The 25,295-nt window shown below is 36.4% G+C and overlaps 1 protein-coding gene across 1 annotated transcript in view; it reads left to right on the forward strand.

The window, feature by feature from the left end:
• Nucleotides 1-25,295, forward strand: part of cdh13 (cadherin 13, H-cadherin (heart)) — a 299,969-nt gene that overhangs the window by 258,055 nt on the left and 16,619 nt on the right. The window contains exons 12-13 of the mRNA XM_017419005.3: nucleotides 4,586-4,728; nucleotides 24,912-25,145. Of these exons, the coding sequence (XP_017274494.1) occupies nucleotides 4,586-4,728; nucleotides 24,912-25,145 (377 nt within the window). The remainder of the gene's footprint in view (nucleotides 1-4,585; nucleotides 4,729-24,911; nucleotides 25,146-25,295) is intronic.

A 25,295-nucleotide genomic window follows, 5' to 3' on the forward strand; every position in this document is an offset into this window, starting at 1 on the left:
AAAATTTAATGACCTTTAATGTTTTTAGTTTTATTAACTTTCTTTTTAGAACATTGTTTTTTCTGCTTCTTTACTTATTAAGTGTTGTTAAAACATCAATTACTCACTAGAGTCAGAAAATAAAAGTAGTCAGCAAGTAACTGAAATCTCAAATGATAATACTTTCAGCAGGATTTTAAATAACTCGTTTTATTTTAACAAACAGTGAAGGAATCGGTTTTCAGACAGGCTTATATTGGAGAGTTTTTTAAAGATGGTATTGTGTATGCGTCTAGTCCTGGATCCTCATAATGAGACATTTTGACAGTCAGACAGACGCAGCAGATTCCTTCCATCCTCAACCAGGTCCTCTGGGTCCTCTTACAGCTAAAAGCAGTTTCTAACCAAACCTGTTATACACATTCTAACTGGGTGCTGATGCCAACTATAGCAGCTCAGAGTAGCCCCTAGGGGTGCAGCTCTGTAAAATGGGAGGAAGTAATATCATGACCAACTTTTTTTTTTTTTTTTTTACCGACAGCATATCAGTGTGCACTTCATGACTTTCTGCAAAAGAAGCAAAAATCTAAAAAAAAATATATATATATACTCTTGATGTTTTGAAAACTTTGACAATGAAAGCAAAAAACAGACTGGGCAATTTTGCTTGATATTGTATTTTACTTTGCTTGCCTTTGGGTGTTTAAATTGGACGTGTGTATTTGCAGTTAACCGTGCACAGCAGAAAGCATTGTGTTTGCTACACCGACTCATTTGTTGACTGATTTGTTTCGGTCTTCTCTGGTTTTGGAGATAAACACGTTGAACTAGATATGAATATTCTTAATGGCTTTTTAATGTCTTTCTAATTTGCACTTTAAAGGGATCTAATGGACTGTCCTCCTGTTTGCACAGAGCGGAGAAATAGTGGATTTGACTCATTTAGTGGATACCTTTTAGCCTCGACTGACACAGAGGTTTACACCTTTTTAGAAATCCTGGTGTAAAAAAAAAAAGCCTTAAAGTTTTGCATATCTGAAATAAGTTTCTTTACAGCTTAACAACAAATCTTTAAGTTCATACAGTTTTGTAATTCCTTATAAATTACCAGCTTTAATTTAAAAGTATGTTTTACTAAAAGAGATTTAATTTGTAATGAAATTTCAATGGTGTACGTTATACATTGTATAACGTAAATTTAAATTGGTGTTGATGCTTTTATCCATCCGTCCATCCATCATCTTCCTCTTTTCCGGGGTCGGGTTGCGGGGGCAGCAGCCTAAGCAGGGAGAGCCAGACTTCCCTCTCCCCAGCCACTTGGGTCAGCTCCTCCGGGGGAATCCCAAGGCGTTTCCAGGCCAGCCAAGAAACATTGTCCCTCCAGCATGTCCTCAGTCTTCCTCTGGGCCTCCTCCTTCTTTTATTTATTGTAAAAATTAGTTGTAAAATGAATATTTTTGTGATTTTTGAACTAATTAAAATTTTTCACAATTAGGTATTTTAAAAAAGTAGTACTAAAGTTTGGACAGATCAGATTCTAGATTTTATGGCTCACTCACAAAGCACTATAAGTACTCCTGAGAGCACCATATGGGGAGCAGTTTGGCAAAATGTGCTTGAGACGTGCATGTGTTTAGCTCCGTAGAAGGCCTCAGACAGGCTGTGGAGACATATGATCCTGTATATGCAAATTTACTCTTATGAAAAATCAAAAATGCATCCTCATACCTGTACTTCTTGTGTACACCTAAACCAAGTCAGGAACACAGCTATTGGGGGCTTTGCAATGACAGTAAGATGCACAAGTGACACATTATCATCGTTGATTTAAATGCCCCTAGAGTTCTACATAAGTTCTCCACACTTCCTATTTGTGTAGCCCGCAAGACAGAAGTCTATCTGACTGTCTACCACTATGTGTGGCAAGCACACAGTGCATGCAACACCAGGGAACAGACTTCTGGTATCTATTGTAAATTTGAAAGAAACCAATCTTCAGGATGTAGCTTTGTTGAAGGAAAAAAGATGGCTGTCGCCATTACACCACAATGACTGAGACTGATGATAGAAGCTGAGGAATGGCACAAAGCAATACTGGCTTTGCAAATACAGAAACACAGACATCAAAATTTGTGGTGCAGTATGTGACCCAGCTAGTCAGGAGTGATTTTCACATTCTAGTCACTTGTTATAAAAAAAAGCCTTACTCTTGGCACACAGGACTGGTTATTTGCACGTCACATACACTCCACACACTGATCACAAGCATCAAGTACATTTTCCATGGGCTAACTGCACAATTCTTCCCACGCCTCAGTCAAGTCAGACATGCAACATGTACTTCACAAGTACTTTCTACAAGTACTCAAACTTTCTGTCTGTTATCAGCTGGACCCTGTGGCCCAGCTGCAGGCTGTCAATCCATGTGACCTGTGTGGGTCCAAAACGCTTATGGTGTGTTGAGAGGGTAGCTTTTTGACATCTAAGTGAATCAATACAATGTACAGGTCCTTAAGGATGTGAAGTCAAACCTGCACAGCTGACATCTGTGTTGATACAAAAAAAAATTATAGTATGTAATTGTGATGGCATTGTACGAAGCTCTGCAAAGGTAACATGGCTGTTGTACTTGTGTATTTCCTGTTAGAATTAGGTGATGAAACAGTAATATAACCAGTAGTGTTTGAAATGTGATCAGTGATGGGAGAAGTGAGACATATGGAGGTTAATAAGCTGTGATCTTCACTATGTTACAGTGTAGGAGTTAGTTTCCTGGATTTCCTGGGTGTTTTCATGGCAGTGTGTGGATGAGTGTGTGTGTGTGAAAAAAATAGACATGGATAGACTATGTATAACATTAAACATGTCATTATTAATTGAGCATTTAACCTCAGCACATTCCTCTTTTGTTACAGTAAAACATATGTGTAGGTTAACAGTAGTAATCACAGGAAAGTCTATGTGAGAGTGAGAGGGGAAAGGTGTGAGTAGAGGTTGATTGCAAAGCCATTTCCCAAGGCTTTGTCGTGCTCTGTTAGCTGAAGAGCTCAATTTCAAAGACAATTTCTCTACCTCTGAGCACTTCGGGAAAGAGCGGCCTTGGTGGCATACTGCCCTGTGTGTCTGTATGTGTGTTTGTGTAACTTTTAGCTGCCTCTGTATGTATGAAATATGTTGCATCAGACAAGTATACAGCATGAGTAAGCATACATTGGTGTATGTAGTATATGAAAAAGTGGTGCAGCATAGCTCATAAATCAATTCCGTGTGATGGTGAAATAAATGCAAGTCTCTTTCTAATCAGCATCTAGCAGTCATCAGTGCTAGACTGAGTGGTTACATTAGCAAGGTCGTGATCCGCCCTTCATCTCGTTTTCAAGGCGATGCTGGCTTGGCTGCTCGCCCACAAGATTTGTGGAGAGGTTCTTCATCATCTTCAGACCTCAGCTCTGCAGGAGGTGCTGCTGCTGCAGTCAAACTGAAATGTTGTCGATGCAGGGAAAGCAACACTCGACCCTTTTTACATCATCTTCACTGTAGATTATTTTCAGTCACGTTGGGTCTTTCTGAAAGAAATCCTGCTCTATATATCAACTACTTGTCACTTGGTTGGTCTATAACGTTGTGATCAGCAGCAGTGTTGACTCATATCACCTTGGATTACAAGAACAGCATTGATTATGTGTTTTATTTAACACTCCTGTGGCCTTCGGGTCAAATGGACCCAAAGTTACAAGGGCTTCCTGTCTTCTCTTCAGTTATTAAGACTTCAGGAAGGTTAAGCCGGTTTTCATTTTATCAAAAAGACAAAGTAAACATAGTGAAAATACTCCAGAGGACGAATTTCAGGTAAACTTGAGAGAAAAACTTTGGGCAAAATTAAATAAAAAATAACAAGATTAAATACTTCAAAGTATCCTTGTGCATTTTGTAGAATAGGTTTTTCTTTTATTGCAGTGAGACCTATTTAAAGTGCCTTTTATATTTCTATAGTCTGTAGGATAGTTTCTTTTATCTACTTGATTTAAATAGACTTTTTTGTTTAGTATGTCAAGACCTTAAACATTTGTCAAGTTTAATTAAAAATTAATAAAAATAATTTGAGAATTTAACTTGCTTTTAGAAATAGCTCTTCAACTTAAGCTTTAAACATTATGTTTTACAGCAGTTAACTCAATAAAAGTACCATTTATATTCTAATAAGGCCTTTATCATTTTTTTCTTGTGTTGTTTATTATTTATTTTATGCTGGGGTTTGATCGGAACATTTTGTTTAACTGTATACCTTGTATGCAGTAAAATGACAATAAAGCTGATTTGATTCAATTTCATTTCATCAGAATCTTTTCACAAATACTAGTAATTATGCACTTAAAATCTCTATTGTGCTAAACAAACAAAAAAATATTTATTTTTTGTGGAGGGAAAATGTTTTTTTCTAGCAAAGTTGTAAATTTTGTGGCGTTTGTCCTGTACAAGTAGCATAAACTGAAACACAGTTATTTTTTCATGAAATGAAGCACTACTTTAATGTTTGCTTATATAGCCAGACGTTTGTCTTCTTATTTATTTATTTAGTCATTTATTTATTTATACCCTGTTGCAGATATGCTGTTCTGAGAGACCCAGCAGGCTGGCTGAGCGTGAACCCAGTCAGAGGAACTGTCAACACCTCAGCCTCATTGGACCGAGAGTCTCCTTATGCTCACGACAATAAATACACAGCTCTCTTCATTGCAACAGATAACGGTGAGTTCTTCTTTAAGATAAAACTACAAAAGGGCAGATTTAAATTATACATAGTATGTTAGAAAAGAAAATGTTTGATTCCTCTAATAGCTGATGTTACACAGCAATAAATGTTTTTTTGTTTTTTTTGTAAGAATATAAAATATGGCTTGGTCCATACCAGGTATATATCCTGTAAGTACTCGGTACTTACTAGTCTGTAAGGTGTATTGTTACCTTTTCTGTTTGTTTTTTTCTCATTTAACACGGTAACTTTAAGTTGCGCCATTAGAAAAAAAAAATAAAGTTTTGGTCTGTAATTACTTTTAGAAACTTGAGCTTGGGTTGCCTAAAACGAGCTTTTTTATGTTCTAAGAAGAGACAAAAGTTCACTATTAGTACACTTTAAAACATTTATTGATATTGACGCTGTTCTTTTCTATTCAAATTATTACAAGGCTAAAAATATTTCAGCATGTGGCAGCTTCACTTCAAGGTTCTCCTCTGTTTTATTCAAATAATTATTTATTATTGATAAGTGTCAATGATGAATCACTGCAGCAAAAATAAAAGAAGTAAAACTGAAGCCCACTTTTATATTTCTGGCAGACTCTAAAAAAAAAAACTTGCAATGTTTGTTGTCCTCACCTGGCCGTAGTGAAACTGTCATTATCCTGTGGTGACAATCACATGGCCTTAAGTGGCGCCATGTCTGTCGGACCATATGGTGGCTGGCTGGTAGTGTCAGAGGAGCTGCTGCTCTGAGACTTTCCAAGGCGTAGATGAAAGTGTCGAGAACCCCAGCTCGTCTTTTTTCCCCCCTTCTTTGCTTCCCTTTCTGTCTCATCATCTCTGTGTCTCTTTGTCCCCCTTTCTCTGTGTCTCTCCCCCGCCCTATCAATCCATCTGTTCTGCTGTTCTCAGGAGATTCTGACAGATCCATTAGAGGAACTGAGGGATTCTATTAGTAGGCAGCAGAATAGCACTGTTGTGCTGGGGAATTCGGCAGCCTTAGAAAGATGAGTGCTGAAAGAGGAGTAATGATGGGGCAGGAGGAGAAGGTGGGAAGAGGTGGAAGGGTCAGTAGAAGAAGTAAAAGGAAGGAACACGAGAGGAGATAACAAGAAAAAGATATAGCGCTGAGGAAGTGGGCATCAAATAGGTAAAATAAAAAAAGAAGTGGGTGAGTGGGCAAAGCAGGGAGAAAGAGAAAGATTAAAAAACCGAAAGACGAACATAGATGAGTTTACCCTCCTGGTTGTGACAAGTTTCAATGAAATCAGCAGATCATCCATTTCAGCACTTTAAAACTCACAAACTTAACTCTAAATTGGCTGTCAAGATAAAAACAGGTTACAGAAGTTGGTTTCAGGAAATGGGACTCGAAATGTTGAACAGTTTTTTTGTATTCATTTAAATAAAAAGTTTTAAGCTGCACTTCATTTTTGATTTCAAGACAGTAAATAGCAACAAGTGTAGACGATCTTGTGTTTAGTTGTAAATAAACAGAAGTTTCCATTATTATTGAAACAAGGAAATTTTCAAATTTTTGCATTACTGCCTCAGTTTACAAAAAAATGAAGTTTTGACCTCTTTTATTCTAAAAAAGAAAGAAAAGATAGAAAATTAGAACCATATTTGCTAACATCACCATATTCCCACAAAGAATGTTATTGATAAAATGTCTTGTACATCAATCATGGTGTCATTTTAATATTTGATCATTTGTACCAAAACTACAAACAAACTGTTTAACTTAGTTGGATCGTTGTCATTTTAACAGTTTATTGAAAAGTTAATAAATAAATCTATTCTAGGGGAGGAAAATATTTTCAATACTGTTTTAGTTGCAACCCTTTTTTATTGTATTTTTTGTTGTTGTTTTGGGTTAAAACTTTAATTTCCAAGATCTTTATAACTAAACAAAAATGGAAAAGAAATTTGATCCCAACATTTCACTTGAGTGGTTTGACAATAAATTCACAAATTTCCCTTTTTTTCATTGAAATACCAGTTATTATTGACTTTCTAGTATAAACTTTGCTAAAGTTGTAGTTCTGAAAATTCAATTTTCAAAACATGGCAAATAAGTTTAAACAAAAAATAAAATAAAATAATAAAAATAATAAAATGTAAACGTTCAGGAGATAATGGACGTTTTTCTATTGTTTTGCAATAAAAGGAGATGGGAAATAACACTTACTTTCCAGGAACAGAAATCCTGTGACACAGTGTAATTTATCTAAAATAGAGTTCAATCTGATTTGTTCAGTAGTGGAAAAATCAATGATTCATTAACGTTTAAAGGATACACGACACAGGAAATTGTAAGGTCTGGAAAAAGGTTTAGTGCCTTTTATCATATTAGATGTTGAGTTACATCACAGAAGAGGTGGATTTTATGACTTGTTGGTGTTGCTAAATGGTCTTTACAAAGTCATTAAAATTAAGAATAGGCTAAATGAATGACTATGCAACATTAACAACCACTTTCCTAAATTTTAAAGGTTTTTTTTCAGATTACAAAACAAACTTTTACTTATTTTTGGGCTAGTCCATGAAATAAAAGTTACATAACATGCAATGCAACCTGCACCTTGTCCTAATGTGTATATATATAAAAAGATTTAAGAGGAGGATGAACATAAGTGGTATCAGAAACACTTGTGTACATGTTGGTTTTGCTCTGCCCACACACAATGGAGGTGAGCAGAACCATAAAAAAATAAATAAAAAAGAAAACTGCAATCGATCTGTTAACACCTAGGAATACGGTTGACAAGCAAAGTACTGAAGTGTGCTTTATTTCTGTCTTTCTTTTTTTTCCTTCATTATGTGTCATTGAGATGAGGAAGGTGTTCATTCCCTATAGTAATTGTCGCAGTGATTGTATGACAAGTTGTAAAATATAGATATTGATTTGCCCTTAGATCATTTTTTTATAATGATGGGAGAGATGTCCAGTGAATCTCTGTGCACCCTGCTGTAGAGAGTGGAAACCTGAGTGTTAAGAGATAACAGATACATTATATAAGAGAGGCCAAAATAAAAGTCATAGAACGATTTATACTGGAATGGGAGGAAAATCCGTAGAAATAAGTCATTACTAAGAAGGCACAGACAAAAACTCGAAATATGAAATGTGTGCAGGTCAGCTCAAGTGGCTGTCTGGGCAGCAGCAGAAGTTAAATAACAGAAGGATTAAAGTCCAGCTTAATAAAACCAAACAAAAACACAGCTAAAAAAATCAGCAAAAAGGAAAAAGATATGGCTTAAAACAAACTATTAACATGGAAAAAAGGCAGTTTTATTAAGATTGATGTTAAGATCAGACATGACTTTAGCTGGTACATTAGCAGCAGTGCATATTGTATACTTTCTATAAACAGTTGTATTTTTAATCAGTTTTAAGGCTGTGCAATGTTTGCAATTTGTAGAAATTAAGAAATATATGCTCACCTGGTGCACAAATAGTGCCCCGGCACTTAAACAAGTGAAGAAATGTACTTCTGTTACCCAGCTAGGAAAGAAAGTGTATAGTTTACCCTCACTTTTATAGAAAATGTGACTCACAAGGTGATACATGTCATGGTTTTGGGTTTGAGGCATCATTTGTGAAATTCCGAGTCAGTCAGAGTTCATTTATATATCTATATATATAGATATATAAATAAAATATGCATAAAAAGCCCTTCATCACACTATCCAGAATAAGTAGAAATACAGTAATCAGAATTGTTTACTGTATTATATTAAAGACAACTTAATCTTTTAAACCTTTTACCAACTCAATAATTTGTAGTGCTTTTGTTTTTGGTGCATCATTGAATAAATTGTAATAGACTGTATTTATTTAAATTTAAAGCCACACAGCCAGGTCCCAACATAAACATCAGCCACTTATCTTGTTTTCTAATTGCATCCCAGTAGTTTCGTGAGTCATGTCTTTGCTTGCTTAGATGTTATTATTATTATTATTGTTGTTGTTGTTGTTGTTGTTGTGTTTTCATGTGTGCTCTTTGAACTGTTTTGCCTGCATTTTGCCTGACAGGTTGCAGTGCTGCTTTCAAATTAATCATCCTTGCCAAGAATAAATCTCATTCCAGCAGCCTGATCACTTTACACTTTTGTGGAAAAATATTTAAACAATTTCAACAACTGTCAAAAACAATTAATAGAAAATTTGTCTTTTTTTCATTAGATTCAGTGAAACCTGTCACTCATCATTTACAACAGTATGCTTTGGCTGCCAATCGCCGTCTCTGATATGCCACCTACTTCAGCTAATTTTGTCTGTCAGCCACTCACAGTAGCTCATTACTTAGACACCATTCAGCTGTGGAGACAAAATCAAAATTAGCTTTTTTGATGTTTCAGCTGTTGCCAGGGCCGCAAACTCCCAAACAAGTTACACAATTTAAAAAAAAAAAAACATTATAGTTATTCTTTGTGGAATAGAAGAGACAGCACTCAGGAAAATCATAATAAAAATTTTAACCTTTGTTTCTCTGAGACTTCACTGTTCTTCTAAAAAGAGAATGTCTCTGTTTGGTGATCCTTTATTGTTCTGGGCCACTTGTGGTTTTACTCTGTTGACTGTTAGTTGTTTTCATGACATGCTCAACTGATCTATCTTACACTAATATAGTTGGCTGTTTCAGTTAGTATGTATGAAAACAGGAAGTATGATTTATTCTCCCTCCCTTTCCTTTGGGGAGGACTCCACGCCTTCCAACAGATTTTATGTCTTTTCAAATTTGCTGCTCCATTTAGAAACAAAACTGCCACGTAGGTTTGGATGTGCGTTTACACACACACTTGAGTGTCAGTTTATTCACTTTATGCATTTTAGGTCTCTCACCCATTCCTCCATCTGTATTTGCTCACAGTGCATGCCCCCACCCATGAAGTATTTGTATTTTTGAGTTAATGACTGAAAAGCCACAAACAAGTTTTCCCTGTGCAGCAGCACCTGGCAGGCTAACGGAGCAGCACAATATTGTTTGAAGGGATATTGTTCCAACCTGAGCAGAGGGCTTGACGAGCTGTTTATATAAACTCTCATCAGTGGCTTTTTGTACACCAGCGAATTCACTTCTGGTGTCTGATTCCCTACTGGGGTGCCAGCTGTTCCTGTATCTTACCCCCCACTCTGCATCCTTCAGATCAGTTTTTGTTATTGGTCAATTTATGTGTTTGTGTTTTGTTGAATTGAAAATGTGTGTTTATACTGGGTTTTAATGTTTTTGTCATAGTTCATGCAAGAGCTCTCTAGCCTGGGCAAGTGTAGCCACTCACTGCTGTGTGTTCTGGTTTAGTGTTTTCTCCGGCTTCTCATTTAAATGTTAAACCGCCTCCTGGTGGGAGCCATTTGTCATTTGGAGACATGAATACATTATCAAGCCCCTAGTTGTCTTAAATACAACAGCACACAAACACACACACTCATTTTAGTCTCAGTTTCTGCTGTCACCAAACCTGCTAGTAAAACTCTTAAGTTATACACAAAAGAGCAGAGCATTGTTTGCCATGAGCACATATGCACAGAGGAGAAATTTTCTCATAAGTTTAGAAGTAATGGTATGTGTGTGTGTGTGTGTATGTGTGTGTCAAACAAACCTCCACACAGTCAAGAGCTGCATATATTACAGGAGGCACACAGTAAGACTGAACTCTGTAATAAGTCCCAGTATTCATCACAGCCTTTTTCTTTTGATTCAAACACAGGAAGCAAAGTAGCTGAATTCTAATGGGTTGGAGAACAAAATTCATTGGTACTCAGATGAATGCAGAATTGAATAGGAGGAAGGATGTGATGTGTGTATCTGTCCATCTCTCTATGGTAGCTCCACATAATAGGTTTATCATTTCACAAGATGTGAATGGTACAAGTCCCCTTCTTCTCTATGTGTGATTGTGCATCGGATATATGTGGCTGTATATACAGGCACTACTTTGTGAGTCTCTACATGTATCAATTTCTACATCTGATGGCCACCCACTGTGCTGTGTCATTGCCATACTAAGTGCTGGGAACCAATGTGCAACTCATTGCTGTAATGGGCTGAGTAATTTTCCTGTTTCAGGCCAGCCCAGAGACTCTGGTTTCCCTAAAAGGTGCCTGTCATGCCACAAGTACACTATGTGGAAGCGAGGTAAATAGACTCATGTTGCTTCTTCAGCCAGCTGTGATGAGGCAACCTCAAATTACAGCAGGAAAAGGATAAAATGGGATGTGCTGGTGTGTCCACTCAGAAAACAGTTCCTAAAATCATCAAAACAAGGATAGATGAGGGTAGAATCCAACAGAATGTAAAAAGGAAATGAAAATTGTAGTTTTGTACTTGTAAGGGAACAAAAATTTCTATACCATGTCTTTCACTTGCTTTGGCTTCTAAAATATATATGTAAAGTGAGATAAGTTTTTCTTTTAGTTATTGATAAGTCAATATTTGAGTCTCACTGTGCTGCAACTGCTGGTGACTAGTTGGCACATAGTCAATCATGAGGGAGTTTCCAGAATGTCTGTCGGCATTCATGGGGGTTCTCGGTTTCCACAGAGGCTTGCAGTCTTGTCGCTTGAATTTTGAACAAGTGAAAAAAAATAGGGCAACAAAATTTCTTTTAAAATAGTCACAGAGTCATTGTGGGTGTCTTGAACCTTTCAATATTTTGTTGCAGGCATCTCCAACCCATCCCAAGATTGCAAGAGACATGCACTGGAGTTTTTGTCTGACATAAAACATGTCCAAAAAACATATAGATGATTAATGATTATTTAAAAACGGATCCAAATCTGCCTATTTTTATTTCAAAAGTGTATTCCAGTAAATTAAATAATAAACTGCGGGGCAGCTGCCAAGGTAGATTTAAAGTGGGCCAACTTGAGTATGATTTAGGTAGAAATGGGCAATAAAATGATGTGCACAGCTTGGAATACTGTTTTGCTAGCTGTGAGCAAAAAATGAGCTGTGATTTTCAAAAGTTGGCTGCGAATGTAACCGCACGGCTAGCTGGTCACTTGGTTGCAAACACAGATTTCAGTGAGGCTGGGATGGAAAATCTGCCTTTTTTCTCACAATGAGAAAGCTGCAGCCCAGAGACATACTACCAAAGGGCATATAGTTTCCAAAAAGTGGTAAATATAGCAACAGAAGGCTCAGTGTCAAGTAGACAAAAGGAAGAATGTGTGTGGTGTGTGGTGTGTGGTGGGGGGTGGGGGCTGAGACTGACTCAAGAGACAAGACAGGGATAAAAGTACAAGGTGAAAATTAAAAACATGACAGGACAGAGACATGGAGTTTTTTTTAATTATTTTTTTCTTTAGGAGGTAAAAAATGTAAGGGGAAAAAAGATGGGGTTTTATGAGACACAATTTGTCAAAAATAGTCATATGAATTATGGTGCTGTTTATTTATCCCTTCTCTTTTTTAAGGTCTCTCTCTCCATCTATATATCTCTCTTGTCAATTATTTTATGGAGACAGTCAGAGGGGCAAGAAGGTCAACTACCTTGCTGAAATGTGTTCCTGCCTAGCCAATCAATTATGACCCTGTGCTGCAGTAGGCAAAGGTGTCGCCAGCCAGAGGGAAGAGTGCAGTGTAGGAAATCAAGATGTATTGACCCAATGTAATGGCAATGTATTGGATATGCTCAGAAAAGCACAGAGGATCACAGCTCAATGCAGTTTTGCCTTTGTTGCCTCCCCTGTCTTGCCACCCTGCCTCATTAACCAGAAGTACTCGTTGTATCTTTCTCACATTAGTGCTTTAGTCCTAACTCCCACATCACTGTCTCTCTCTTCCTGTATGACTGTCTCTGTCTTTCATTTCTTGTAGCGGAACCTCTGGGGGAAGTCACCACCTTGTAAACAGGATCATGTTGCATCAGTGATTAAAGAATATCTTTGTTTAGCTTTGCCAGGGAAGAAGTCTCTCTATCTGTCTCTCTCTCTGTGTTGTTAGTTTTTATCAGGACTTGTTTCTCTTATGTCCTTGGAATAATGATTCATCCTCAGATGAGTAGTTTGCGCTGTCCCTGGCACACCTAAACAAGCTTGCCTCTGCCCACTCATAAAGAGAGCTTGTGTTTGAGTGTAGGGATCTATTTATTTTATAAAACACTGATTCGACTGGTCATATTAGAGTTGCATATTGTCAGTATGAATAAATAAAACAAAAATGTCCTACTACTCCTCACCCAGCACATCTTCATCAAGGTTTGGATGAAGTTTTAATGACAGAGATCCAAATGAGATGAGATGAGTGGGTTGTGGTGATGGAGAGGGAGAGATAATGAAAGATGAAGTTGGATGATGGAATTAGGCAAACACGGCTGATGGAGAGTGTCGTTCAGTTTATCTAGAAAACATGTCATTAGAGCAACATAAAAAATCTGTCAGAGGCTTAGTTTTTGATGATAAGTTCAAAGCACCATCTGTGTATGTCTCACTGTGTGTATGTCGATCTAGTCTAGGAGCTGTGTGCTGTGCAAGGGTTGGAGGGTGTTTTAATTACCAATCCTCACAGTTTTTACCTTGCTTTAAAGGCCACCTTCTGTCTTAGAGTCTGCAGGAAACTGTTCACCTAAATTATATTTGTTTTACATTCTTCCTTTTGTCCATCTATTACATTTCTGTGCCGGTTTAATCCTGTTTAGGGTTACAGGAAGCTGGTTTACATCTCAGATAGTCAGTCAGGGAGAGATGGAGACAACCTGAACAGCTCAACCCAACAAAACCGCTTGCCTCTGCATGCAATACTTTGTCAGTCTCACTGTAATTTTAGTTAAAGATTTATCAGATTACTTACCGTATTTTCCGGACTATAAGTCGCTCCGGAGTACAAGTCGCACCAGCCATAAAATGCATAATAAAGAAGGAAAAGACAAATATAAGTCGCACTGGAGTATAAGTCGCATTTTTGGGGGAAATTTATTTGATAAAATTTAACACCAAGAACAGACATGTCATCTTGAAAGGCAATTTAAAATAAAAATAGAATAGAGGCAACAACAGGCTGAATAATTGTACGGTATGCTATGTTACACGACACATAAACAACGAACTGAGAACGTGGCTGGTATGTTAACATAACATATTAAGAGTTATTCAGATAACTACAGGATAAATGCTAACATGCTAACAAGTTTATCAAACCATCCGTGTCACTCCAAATCATTAAATCCAATTAAATCTTTATCCTCGGTGTCACTTTTAAACAACTCCGCTAACTCCGGACGTAGAAGATGCGGCGCTTCCCCTTCTACGTCACTTACGTCAGACTCAACACAGGCCTAGAGCGCCCTCTTGCGGTTTAGTGTGTAAATAACATGTGAAATTATATAATAATGTGTTAATAATTTCACACATAAGTCGCTTCAGAGTATAAGTCGCACCCCCAGCCGAACTGTGAAAAAAACTGCGACTTATAGTCCGGAAAATACGGTAGTCACAATTTTTAAAACCGTGACCATTTTTTCCCCCCAAAACACTCAGCACAGTCACACACCCACTTAGCAGAACACCACAGATCTTTTGCAAAGCAAAACACATTTGAAGAAAAAAAAAACAGTAATTTACGAAAACTATATTTTGTCACCATATCAAATACACATAGTTCAAATTATTGAACACTTTTTTAACTATTTACACACTAAAGTGATAAACCTAAAACACACTTTTCCTTTCCTTGTGATTATGGTGAGTGAAGTAAAGTCCAAAAATAAATTCACCAAGCCTAACACAAGATCAGTGCTGCAGACTGATGAAAATATTTATTTCTTATCATAAAACAAAGGCAGTCAACATAAAATCAGATGAAAATATATTCTCATTTTCTGTTAACTCCTCAAACTATTTGTGTAGACAAATGCTGTGAAACATACTTTATCCAACACATTTACAGTAACTGTAGGAGAGAAAGTATATAAAAAGTTGTAGTCTGGGCATCATCTCTTTGCCTTGATGGATCTGACTAAGATTCTGTCGATATTGCAGACTATATTGCCATTTGTGAGGCATCATGGGAAGAACTTCTTTGCATTCTAAATCCACCATTGCATAGTACTTATACTTGCATATACTGTGCTCTCCGGTCAATACTTTACCTTATGGGCGCTTGTACTTTATAAGGTACTTTATACAGTAATACTGTATATTCTTGTATGTTGACTTAAAACAGGTCTCTTTTGAGAATGAGATTTTGTGTCTAAATGAGATTACTTTTATAGATAATTGTGAGGTATAAAAACCTGATTGTTTTGTTTGTCATTTAAGCACATGTAGTATGTGTTTGCTTACCTTGTAGATGTGTGTAGCCCTTTGATTCAAAGTTGTGGTCATTTGAAGTCAGAGCTTGAAATGGGAAGAAATTTTAATTGTTTAGTGTGAAGCTGACATTGTGCTCATAGTTCTGCAAACCTGGGCTGATGTTGTGAGGTTGTACTAACTGTGAAGTTTTTTTACTTGGTTTTATAAGTGATGTCTATATGTGTGTGTGTAGTTCTAATCTTTTGTTTTTAATATTTTATGGCTGTGATTTTGGAATATATTGTTCAACATTTTGGCCAACTCTGGTTGTTGAAGGCGTGCTTAATAAATAAAGTTGATTTGACTTGATTTGATTAGTAATCAAAAACAAAACTGTGAGCACATACTTTGTCTGTTTGCACACCTGGAGTTATTTCCGTGGAATTAGTTCATAGGAGTGGTCATTTGATAAAACAGCACTTTGACATGGCTGGAAGTGACATCTCAATATCTTTCTGTGTCCAGGAAATAAATAAATGTGTTTAGTGCTTTGCAAGAAGTGTGAGGCTGATATTGTGTTTATAGTTCTGTAAATCTGGCCTAGTTTTGCTTTTTGTGGTTTTGATCATTGTGGATTTGTGGGTTTTTTTGTTTGTTTTAATTTTAGTGTTTAAGCAACACTTCAGAATCAGTTCTGAACTTCAAGAATAATTTAATAAGCATGTTTTGGCCATTTGAGCCTCAATCATATTATGATTCTATCAGCTGATTGTAAGTTAGTTGCTGCTGAAGTTATCTATCTGTTTGCTAAAATACTCATTTAGTTAGTGGATACACAGTGAGAAATGTCCATTAGTAGGCACGATTGCTGTTTGATTATTACAAAAAAAAAATAAAAAGCTTTCTCTGGTAGCCCACTGTAAGCTGTAACAATACCCCCCTTCTCCAATCAGTTGGTATAATAGCTAGCAACTGATAACCCAAACTCTATTCTGAAAGCAATTTGCCAGATTAGAAGCGATGCACCTGTCCCCAGCACCACTTCTCTCCCCGAAGTCATCTCTCTTAATGACTTGTGCCTATTGTAATTGGTTCTGGCTGGTTTCATTTACAGTTTTGATCAGCCAATCAGATTAGCAAACTTTCATGTGATAGTATTTGCTGGAGCCCTGAGGAGAATAAAGAGTGATGGGACGGAGGGTAGTGGGTTATCTGAGGGACTTTCTAAATAGGTCTGGGGTTTAAACTGTAGCAAAATGGAGAGAAAGAAACTCAAAGAAATACAACAGCAGATAGGACGCAGTTTCCTACAGCTTTACAGTGAAAGCGGAGAATCAAGGAAAAATCCACTCTGAAGCAAACTGAGAAAGCATTAAATAGTTTTTAGTTCCTGTAAATATTCTTTGGCAAAAAAATATAAAAACACAAATGCCTCAATAAGATAAACAATACAATAAATAATACAATACTGGATAAACACTTATTGAGTTAAATATTGAATAAGATTTAGAATATGAACACTTCTCTGTTTAATACAGTGACTATTTACTGATTTTTTTTAATGCTTTTTAAAAAGCTTTTTTCTCAAGGCAGAATAAAGCTTTTTATGACTGTAATGCCCCATAGTAGCTCCACTTCTTCTGCATTTCATAGTTTGGTTTTGTTTTAGCAGGTCAATACATCTCCTGAAGTCTTTCCAGGAATCTCTTTAATTAATTACTAACCCACATCTTGTAGTGACAGGATATTTCAACTGCTTCAAAAACGAACAAGATTCTGAGATGAACCAAAGAAAAAAAAAAAAGTGTCACGTTGAACCTGCTGTTCATCATTTGTTCTACAGCTATTTCAAAATATACATTGATGTATGAAGCTCAGCAGTGAATTGAAGCGAGCAAAGTGCATCTCAAGTTCAAGTAAAAATAGTTTTAGAAATGTGTTCATGGCACTTTTAGCAGACACACTGTGACAGCCCATAAACATACCCATCCTTTACCTTTGGAGTTTTACTGCTTCTATTGTTTTTGGTGTGCTGGTTCTTTATATTTTGTATTTAGATGTTTATCACTGTACTAAAATAAATACATAAATAAATCATACCTTTTGAATTATAGAAGAAAAAATCAACCTTGAATAAAAGTGATTTAATACATAATTTTCTTGTTTGTTTTTTTGCATTTGTTCATTTTTTTGTTTGCTGTTTTCTATTTTTGACTTCATTTACACTCAGTTTATTTTCCCAATACCTGAACCTACTCAAAAAGCAATTGAAAAGGAGAATAAACAGTGGCGGTGTTTAAAGAAAAACAAAAATCAAAAAGAATTTGGTGTGAAATAAAGCAATGAAACTAATAAAAAGGAAACTGAAAACAATAGACCTAAAATGTGAAGTTGAAATAGAAGACTAATCCCTGTTTGTCTTCCTTCCTGTAAATGCTGATCTATACTAGCAGTGCTCTTAAATAACGTGACTTAAGTACAATGGCTATTGAACAAAAGACAAGATTTTATCAGTGTTTACTATAAAAACTTTACCATGATGTGGGTTTTTGTGAGTGGTATCACAGCTGGAACAAGAGCTCACTTGGATGAAGTGCATAGATGGAAATGGGAAAATGCAGGTATGGGTGCGTAAAATACATCCCAGTGTTGTATAAGTAATAAAGATTTGAATTTTTTGTTTTGCTGAAAGACCATTTTAGTTAATAAGAAAACAATTTAAGCATGTTTAGGTAGATAGTTTATTTATTGATATCTGCTGCTGAAGGTGAAAGGGCAAAAATGGTTTTGCATTTGTGTGTGTCTTTGTTTGTCTGTACCAATAGCAAAATATTTCATATACCACTGATAAAACTTTCAGAAAGTAATTAGTGGGTTGTCATCTACAACTGCATAATGTTGTTTTCTATGGTTATAACTCTGTCCATTCTCAACATAACATGAAAGGATAACAGCATGAAAGGATTTGCATTCCTTCAAAGGTTGCTATGCCTTCACTATATTCACAATAAAACTGCAGAGTTCTTGTTTATTCTCTTTTAGTGTATTTTTGTCTTATTTGTCTATTAGTTGCTGTAATCCACTTTTGAATTAGTCTTCTTGACTGTTATATATATGTGCATGATATATTGTGACATTTTACCAGGATCCATTGCTCATACACAAGCACACAAGCCTTGCTTCTGTTTTCTTTTAATACCAGCTGGGGTTTTTTCTTTGCTTTCATCCAGCTGAAGAAATAATAAGTGTAATAAGACAGCAGAATATTTTTAACCAAGGGCATCATCCAGTGGCTGTTTGTGACAAAGCTGTCCTGATATGTAATATTAAGTCTAATGAACAAAAGAAATGTAGCTGTACAAGGAAAGCATTGTTTCAGCTTTGTCCTTGACAAACTCCACAAGTGGAACATGTTATTATCAGGTGAATTCACTGGAGGCCGGGACACTTGCCGGAAGAAGTGATCAAATGTGTGACTTTGGCAAAAATGAAAATAGAAGTGGTTGTAATTTTTCACCTTTTGAACTTGTTGTGCTCCCTGTCCCCTTTTCCTCTCATACAATGTCATTGCCGCAACACATTTCACCCTAGAGGGAAATCCAAGTCCAAACAGATCATGGATTTTCTGCTCACCTTGCCATCGATGGGGCAGACATTGGTACATTTCAAACTGCTGCTGGGTACAAACCTGTCTTTTATTCCTCCTCTCCAACAGTGAGAAGAAAAAGTCTGCTAACAGACAAGCAAAGGGAAAAAAATGTGATAACAACAGAAGTGGCTGTCGGATAGAAAAAGAGTATTAGCCTAAAGCCAAAGTGTTTGGAGCAAAAGCGTGTTTGGGGGTTAGATGGAAAGATATGAAGAAAAAAGCAGGAAGAAAGAAAGAAAACCCTGTTTGTTGCTTGTAGCTGTGGATTAGCCCCAACAGCCTCAGGAGTCAATCACTTTGCTTGCTTCTCTTGTCTCAGAGAAGATGTGAGAAAAACAGCACAGTTTTAACCACCAACCAGGGAAGAAGGTGGAGGAGTCACCATTTGTGGTGGAAATCAGAGATGGAGGAAAAGAGCAAGGAATAAAACTCCTATTTTTCAACTTTCATCAGCCTGTTCTGTGTTCATTAGACTAAGAAAGTAACATGTTGCAAATTCAGTCTGAAATCTTATCTTCGATATATATTAGACATAGCACTGACTTAACAGTCCTATAAAATTCATGGAAATGACACAAAACTCAATTTTTTAATGCCATATTTTCTTCATATGATTTATCACCTGTTTCGAAGGGTGAAAGTGGAGCAATAATGCTTTTGCTACTGAGTGTGTGTGTGTTTGTGGGGGNCACTATTTACAGAATGGATTTTAATGAAACTTGAGCAAAGTAATCATTGGGTGTACTTTTAGAGTCAACCTGAACTAAGTTGGCCGCCACAGCTGAGCAAACTTAGTAAACTCAAAAATGGCTTTGACTAATTCCAAATTTCTATTCTGAGCATTAACTGATCCCATAGGATCTGTGTTTAAAACTAACTCTGTTGCTTGAAACTTTGGCATTGACTGTTGGTGTCAACCTTTTATGTCTGTTGACAAAACCTCTCATGAGTTACTGGATGGATTTTAATAAAATGTTGGATTTACATGTACAACTGATTAAGTTTTGGGGTCCATCCAATTCAAAGTGGCGAGCACAACTAATCACTTTAACCTACAGAAAAACGGCTATACTTCAGCCATTTTCTTTACCCACTTTTCCTTTCCGTTTGGTGGGGAGCTGGTGCTTATCTCCAGCACTCACTGTGCGAGAGGCAGAGTAACCCTGGACACGTCACAAGTCCATCACAGTAAAGATAACTCAGTAAATTTTACAGATATTGAGCCAAAAACTAAGTGTGGCGGTGGATTACAGTCATTCTCAGTACATACTCTAAGCTCTAACAGATCACTTGTAATATTGCAATATTGCATAAGATTGTGAATAGTCTTAGTTTTAAGGTAATACTAAAATAGCAAAATTTTCATTTCTCCATATAAAATGATCTTAGTCTAAAGTTCTGGCATGAAAGGCAGCAGGTGATGTGTATTCTTTCAAGAAACGCTAGGCCTTTAAGTTTTTTTTTTTTATCTTTTAGGCTCTGTTCAGAACAGCTTTTCGTGTGAGTTTTTACAAAGCGTCTTGGTTTTGTCAGATAAGCTTTTGAATACTTAAATCCAGGAAATACCCACCCAATGACTGAGGGTTCTGAATGATGGTAACAAAAGCAAAACATTTCCTACAGAATTTTATATGATAAGTAATTATTGCAAATGATCAGCACCATACATGAATTATCTTTAATTCACCACTGAACCGATAATGGTGGGATAGTTATTTCTAATCTATGGAACTGAGTTCTGCTGCCGACATTGTGTGCCTATGCTGGCTCGCAGGCATTTTTATTATTGAAGAGTTACTTTGATGGAGACAATTAAACCTAATCTCATTTTCTAATTAGTGTAATTCCTGCTCTGAAAGCAATTTATTAGAATCGATCCCCACTTGTATAAAGTTAATTTTAGCTACAGAGTGTTACATTTTACAGTGAAAGTAATTCATCATTAATTATCTAATTTCTGCTAAAAGTGTTTGTCATTGAACAAAATAGCAACTAAATGATTTACATACATTTAATTTTACTCTGTTACCAAAACACAAAGATGGCGGAATCTCACAGGTAACTGGACGACTTAAGATTTGACAGAATGTAAACTTTTACACTTTTCAGATCAACTCCAAAATACAAACAACAAACTATTATTCAGAAAGGGACAAGAACAGAGATTGTGCAGTGAGTAGCATCTGGTAAATATGCACAGCCGCGACAACAAATCAGTTTAATTAGCTAAAGATGGTTTTTTCTTTCTCATGCTAGCTGTTGGGACATCATTGTCAGGATTTCTACATGGCTACTCATTTATCTTTGTCATCTTTATCAGATTGACAGTCTTAGTTTTTAGGTTTAGGCAGCATCAGATGCTGACATTCATATGAGTCAAACAATCCTTTGACTCTTTACACATCACAGGTAACAGGTTCAGATTTCTTCAAGTTTCATGGAACTGAAGTAACAGAAAAATGAAGGAATCAAAGAAAAAATACATAAATCTTGTGTTTTCAAAAGAATAATTGGACAACCTAATACCAATAAATAATTAGCACTGTAAATATGGGCTGTGAAAAGAAATATTGGCACAATATTCCAACAAACTGTCTCAAATAGAAGACATTTGCAGTTTTTTTTAATTCACTGATGGAGACTAACTGGGTGTGTTAGAAATGCAACTGTTATTGAAACAACCAAGTGGTTAAGTTAGTAACACTGAGTAAACTGCTTTTTTTTAAGTAAAAATAAAGGTCTTGTTTTAATCAAACAAACACACACAGATGTGTTGATGTAGATTCCAAGTCATCCAGGATGTGGTAAATCCAAAAAAGCTTTAAAAACAAAAATAACTGGACTTCTATTCTTTACCTGAAGATGTTTCATCTGAGAAGCTTTCTCAATTGAGCTTTCTATATTGAGAAAGCTCCTCGAATGAGAAGCAAAATGTCTTCAGCTACAGAAAAGAATTCCAGTTGTTTTTGTTTTTTAACCTTTTTGGACAAACACAGAGACACACATCCAACTTGCAGGGTTACACACATTTCCTCTGAGGCAACTCTTGCATCTTCCTGTTACTGTCTTGCTTTACCTTCTTTTTTCTCAAAGCATGAAAAGTAAGATTACAAATTTGTAAGACAGCAACTGTTTTCTCCCCTGTGCAAATAAAAAAATACAGTAAGACATCAGTTTTCCACTTTCTTACTTAAAAAAATAATTTGAATATCAGTTTAGCTAAATTATCCATCTAATAATTATGCTACTCCCTGGCTCACTACCAATAAATGTGAGCTGTCTTACTCTTTGCTTTCAGCCTGCTTAGATGTCCTTCTCAGCATTTGCTGTATTGACTGCCTATACAAAATGAACATAACCACAATGCCTGAAATGTGACGCCAAAGGAAAGTGCATTAAAGACCAATACTAATGGCTGCTAGCAGCTGACTCCAAACATCTTTAGTTCCCTAATAAAATTTACTGCTGATGTCTAATTGGAAAACAGTGACATTAATAAATTATTAGTTGGTAGGTAGGTACATTTATTTATATAGCCAAGATAAAAGTATCACTTTTTACTCCATTTTTCTGTCCAAATATGGTAAATTCTGGAAACAGAAAGCCAAAGATAGAGATCTTTCTCAAACTCAAGACTTCATAATAGAGTGGTTAGCTGTTTCACCTCCCAACAAAATTTCTCCACTGTGCAGGTCTTTTTGTTCCAGGATTTGGATGTTGTCCCCTTTTTTTATCCTCCCTTGTTTTGCCTGTCACCAAAGGTAAAGGCGAGCAATTATCTTTTTGCTTTTGGCTGTGTATTTGTCTGTATGATTAGCAAAATAGCTCACAAATCACTGAAAGGAATTTATTGAAACTTTCAGAAAGTGATCAATGGGTTGACCAAATCAAGATAGCTGCCACAGCAGAGCAATCGTAGCAAACACAAAAATTACAAAAACTCAACCAATTTCATCAAGATTAGGCTAAAGTCAGGTGTGTTAGCAAATGAGACCGATTCCCCATTTGTACTCTGAACACTAACTGATAGGATAAGTTCTGTGTAAAACTTTGCCATTATCTATTGGAATCAACTGTCTGTTAATGAAATGCCTTGTGAATCACTCAATGATGTATGTCTGCTACACGTTAAATTTCGGAGTCAACCCAGATCAAGATGGCTGCCACTGCCAACTTAGAAAACCCAAAATGTCTCCACCTTTGCCAATTTTACAGATGTTGAGCTAAAATTTGGTGTGGTAGTAGGTTTACTTTTTCTGTGTTTTGTTGTGCTCAAAATTCAGAGGGTGGACATGTACATTGTAGCCGTGGATTGCTTGCCTCCTCTGGAAAGTAAAAGCATGTTTTACCAGAACTTTTATGACAAAGTGGTGTGAAGTAGAGGCCAGCAGACAAGCTCCATTGATGCTAAGACAGGCTGATGATGACACAGGCGTGATGCAACAGCGATAAGGAAGAGTGGGAGCAGAGAGGTGCAGAGAAATAGACTGATTGGTGAGGGGAGTATTCATTTAGGAAGACAAACAGCTTCATTTAAAGTTAGCCAAGCACAGAGACACCCTGCATACTGCAAATGGGTAGAAATTTGCATCTTTTCTTTGACAGGGGATTCAAGTTCTATCCCCACTCTCTTGGCTTCACATCTCTAGTGATAATGAATTATCTGGAGTCCTGCCTGAAAGAACTTCTGTCTTTGATTTGCTTTTGAACACATTTTCCATCTGATTTTACTGAAGTAATTCCTCTTCACTCCTGATCTGTAGGTGATATTGTCACAGCCATATGTATCTATAGTAAATAAGGAGCGTTTGCTGTTTCTTTTCATTCCTTGGCGGCATACAGAAAAACAGCTGAGTGTAGAGATAGTAGTCATTTCACGACTATTAACAGCAGCGATGACAAACTCCCTACCATTGCATTTGATTTCTCCCTATCTCTTACACTAACGATCCACTGATGGTTTTTACAGCGGAGAATGAAATTAAAGTTTTGAACTTGGTAAACAGATCATAATGATTATCTGCTAAACACTCTCAGCAGTTGTAGATATGATTTTTCTGCACCATTCCATAAATCATTTAGTAGGCAGAACGTACTTTAGTTACAGGCAAAACATTGGACAGCCTGCTTTATTTCTCTTTTGTCCTCTGTTTTGACCTAAAATATTGATTTGTTGCATTCAGCTGGCATTTTTAAAAGAGCTGGAAGTATATTTACCTCATGTTATCACCATTATTCTTGTTTGGGTACAGAGAAGTTTGAGCTTTTTTACAGACTCAATACTGGATGGTACTGCAAGATTGTGTCTATGTAGATGTTATCTTTATGTGTATATAAAAAAGCTTTGCTGCCATTATCCTGGTAAATTATTACTAATACATGTCTTTACTATTTCTCCACTCTTAGCTCACAGCACAGTTATGGATTTAGAAAAAGAGTGAACATACCAAGATAGATGGTTTAAAATTCTGACTAACATTTTCTGATTTTGCTAATTAGGATCTTTCATGTGATTAAGCAGCTTTAAAAATGGAGATGAAAATTTGTTTCACCTTGTGTATTTTCAGTTGTACTTGACATTTGGCATGTTGCCATTTATTTTTCTAATTTATTCAAGCAATTATTGTGCATGTAAAGGAAAGAAAAATAGTTCTGAATGCATATTGTTTTTGTTTCTGCTACAGGGAACCTTACATCAGCACTTTGCTCTTCAATTTAAGTCAGGATGATTAAAACTGTCCAAACATCTTCATTTTGAATTAGGGTCTTTGAAATTGTTGTTTTATTAAAGAAAATATATCACTTATAATTTCTAATTACACACCTTGTCATTAGGTGTTCATTGGTAGCTGACCTCTGGAGCTGTTATTGAGTGCTCTGTGGGTTTTTTATTAACCTCTAATCATGATGAAACAGAGAGCCGTAATAGAGAAAAGCCAAGCAGTAATTTAAACCACGATCCTTCAGTAACGTGAAATCCTATCCAAACAAATAAGGAGAAGGCTAATGATCCCAGGTCAAAATGTTTCCTTTAAATATCCACATTCCTCCATCGTACAGAAACAAGACACAGATCGGCATTGTTTCAGTTAAAATAGTACAGCTTAGCAGCAGGGCTTCACTTTTTTTTTTAAATCAAGTCTTGATATGGTCTTTGGGCTTAATTAACAGTTATACTGTCATTTGGACTTTTCACATTTGTCCAGTATGGTTTACATTCGTCACATGTTCAGCAACATTCATGCCAAATAAATCAATGAGCATCCCTGTTTTTATCCTGTCCTAATATACTCATTCTGTTTTCAGGCACCCCTCCAGCCACAGGCACGGGTACACTGATCATTCACCTGGAAGACTACAATGACAATGCTCCATATGTAGTACCATCAGTAGCACAAGTGTGTGAAGATGCCCATGATATGAATGTTGCCATAGTTGGGGGCTGGGACAAGGACCTCCCACCCAATGCAGCACCCTTTAAGATAGAATTGGGAAAACAACCCGGCCTTGACAAAACGTGGAAGGTTACCAGACTTAACTGTGAGTATTTAATCTTATTTGAGATTTTGCAGTGTATTAGTTGCAGCTAATACCTATTTGTGACAAGAAGTGGTTCACTTGTTGAACGACACAAAGATTTTAATGGAACCAGCAGATCTTTTGCACATCAAGTGGTCTAAATATCAAAAT

The sequence above is a fragment of the Kryptolebias marmoratus genome, linkage group LG11 (assembly GCF_001649575.2).
Source record: "Kryptolebias marmoratus isolate JLee-2015 linkage group LG11, ASM164957v2, whole genome shotgun sequence".
Taxonomy (NCBI): domain Eukaryota; kingdom Metazoa; phylum Chordata; class Actinopteri; order Cyprinodontiformes; family Rivulidae; genus Kryptolebias; species Kryptolebias marmoratus.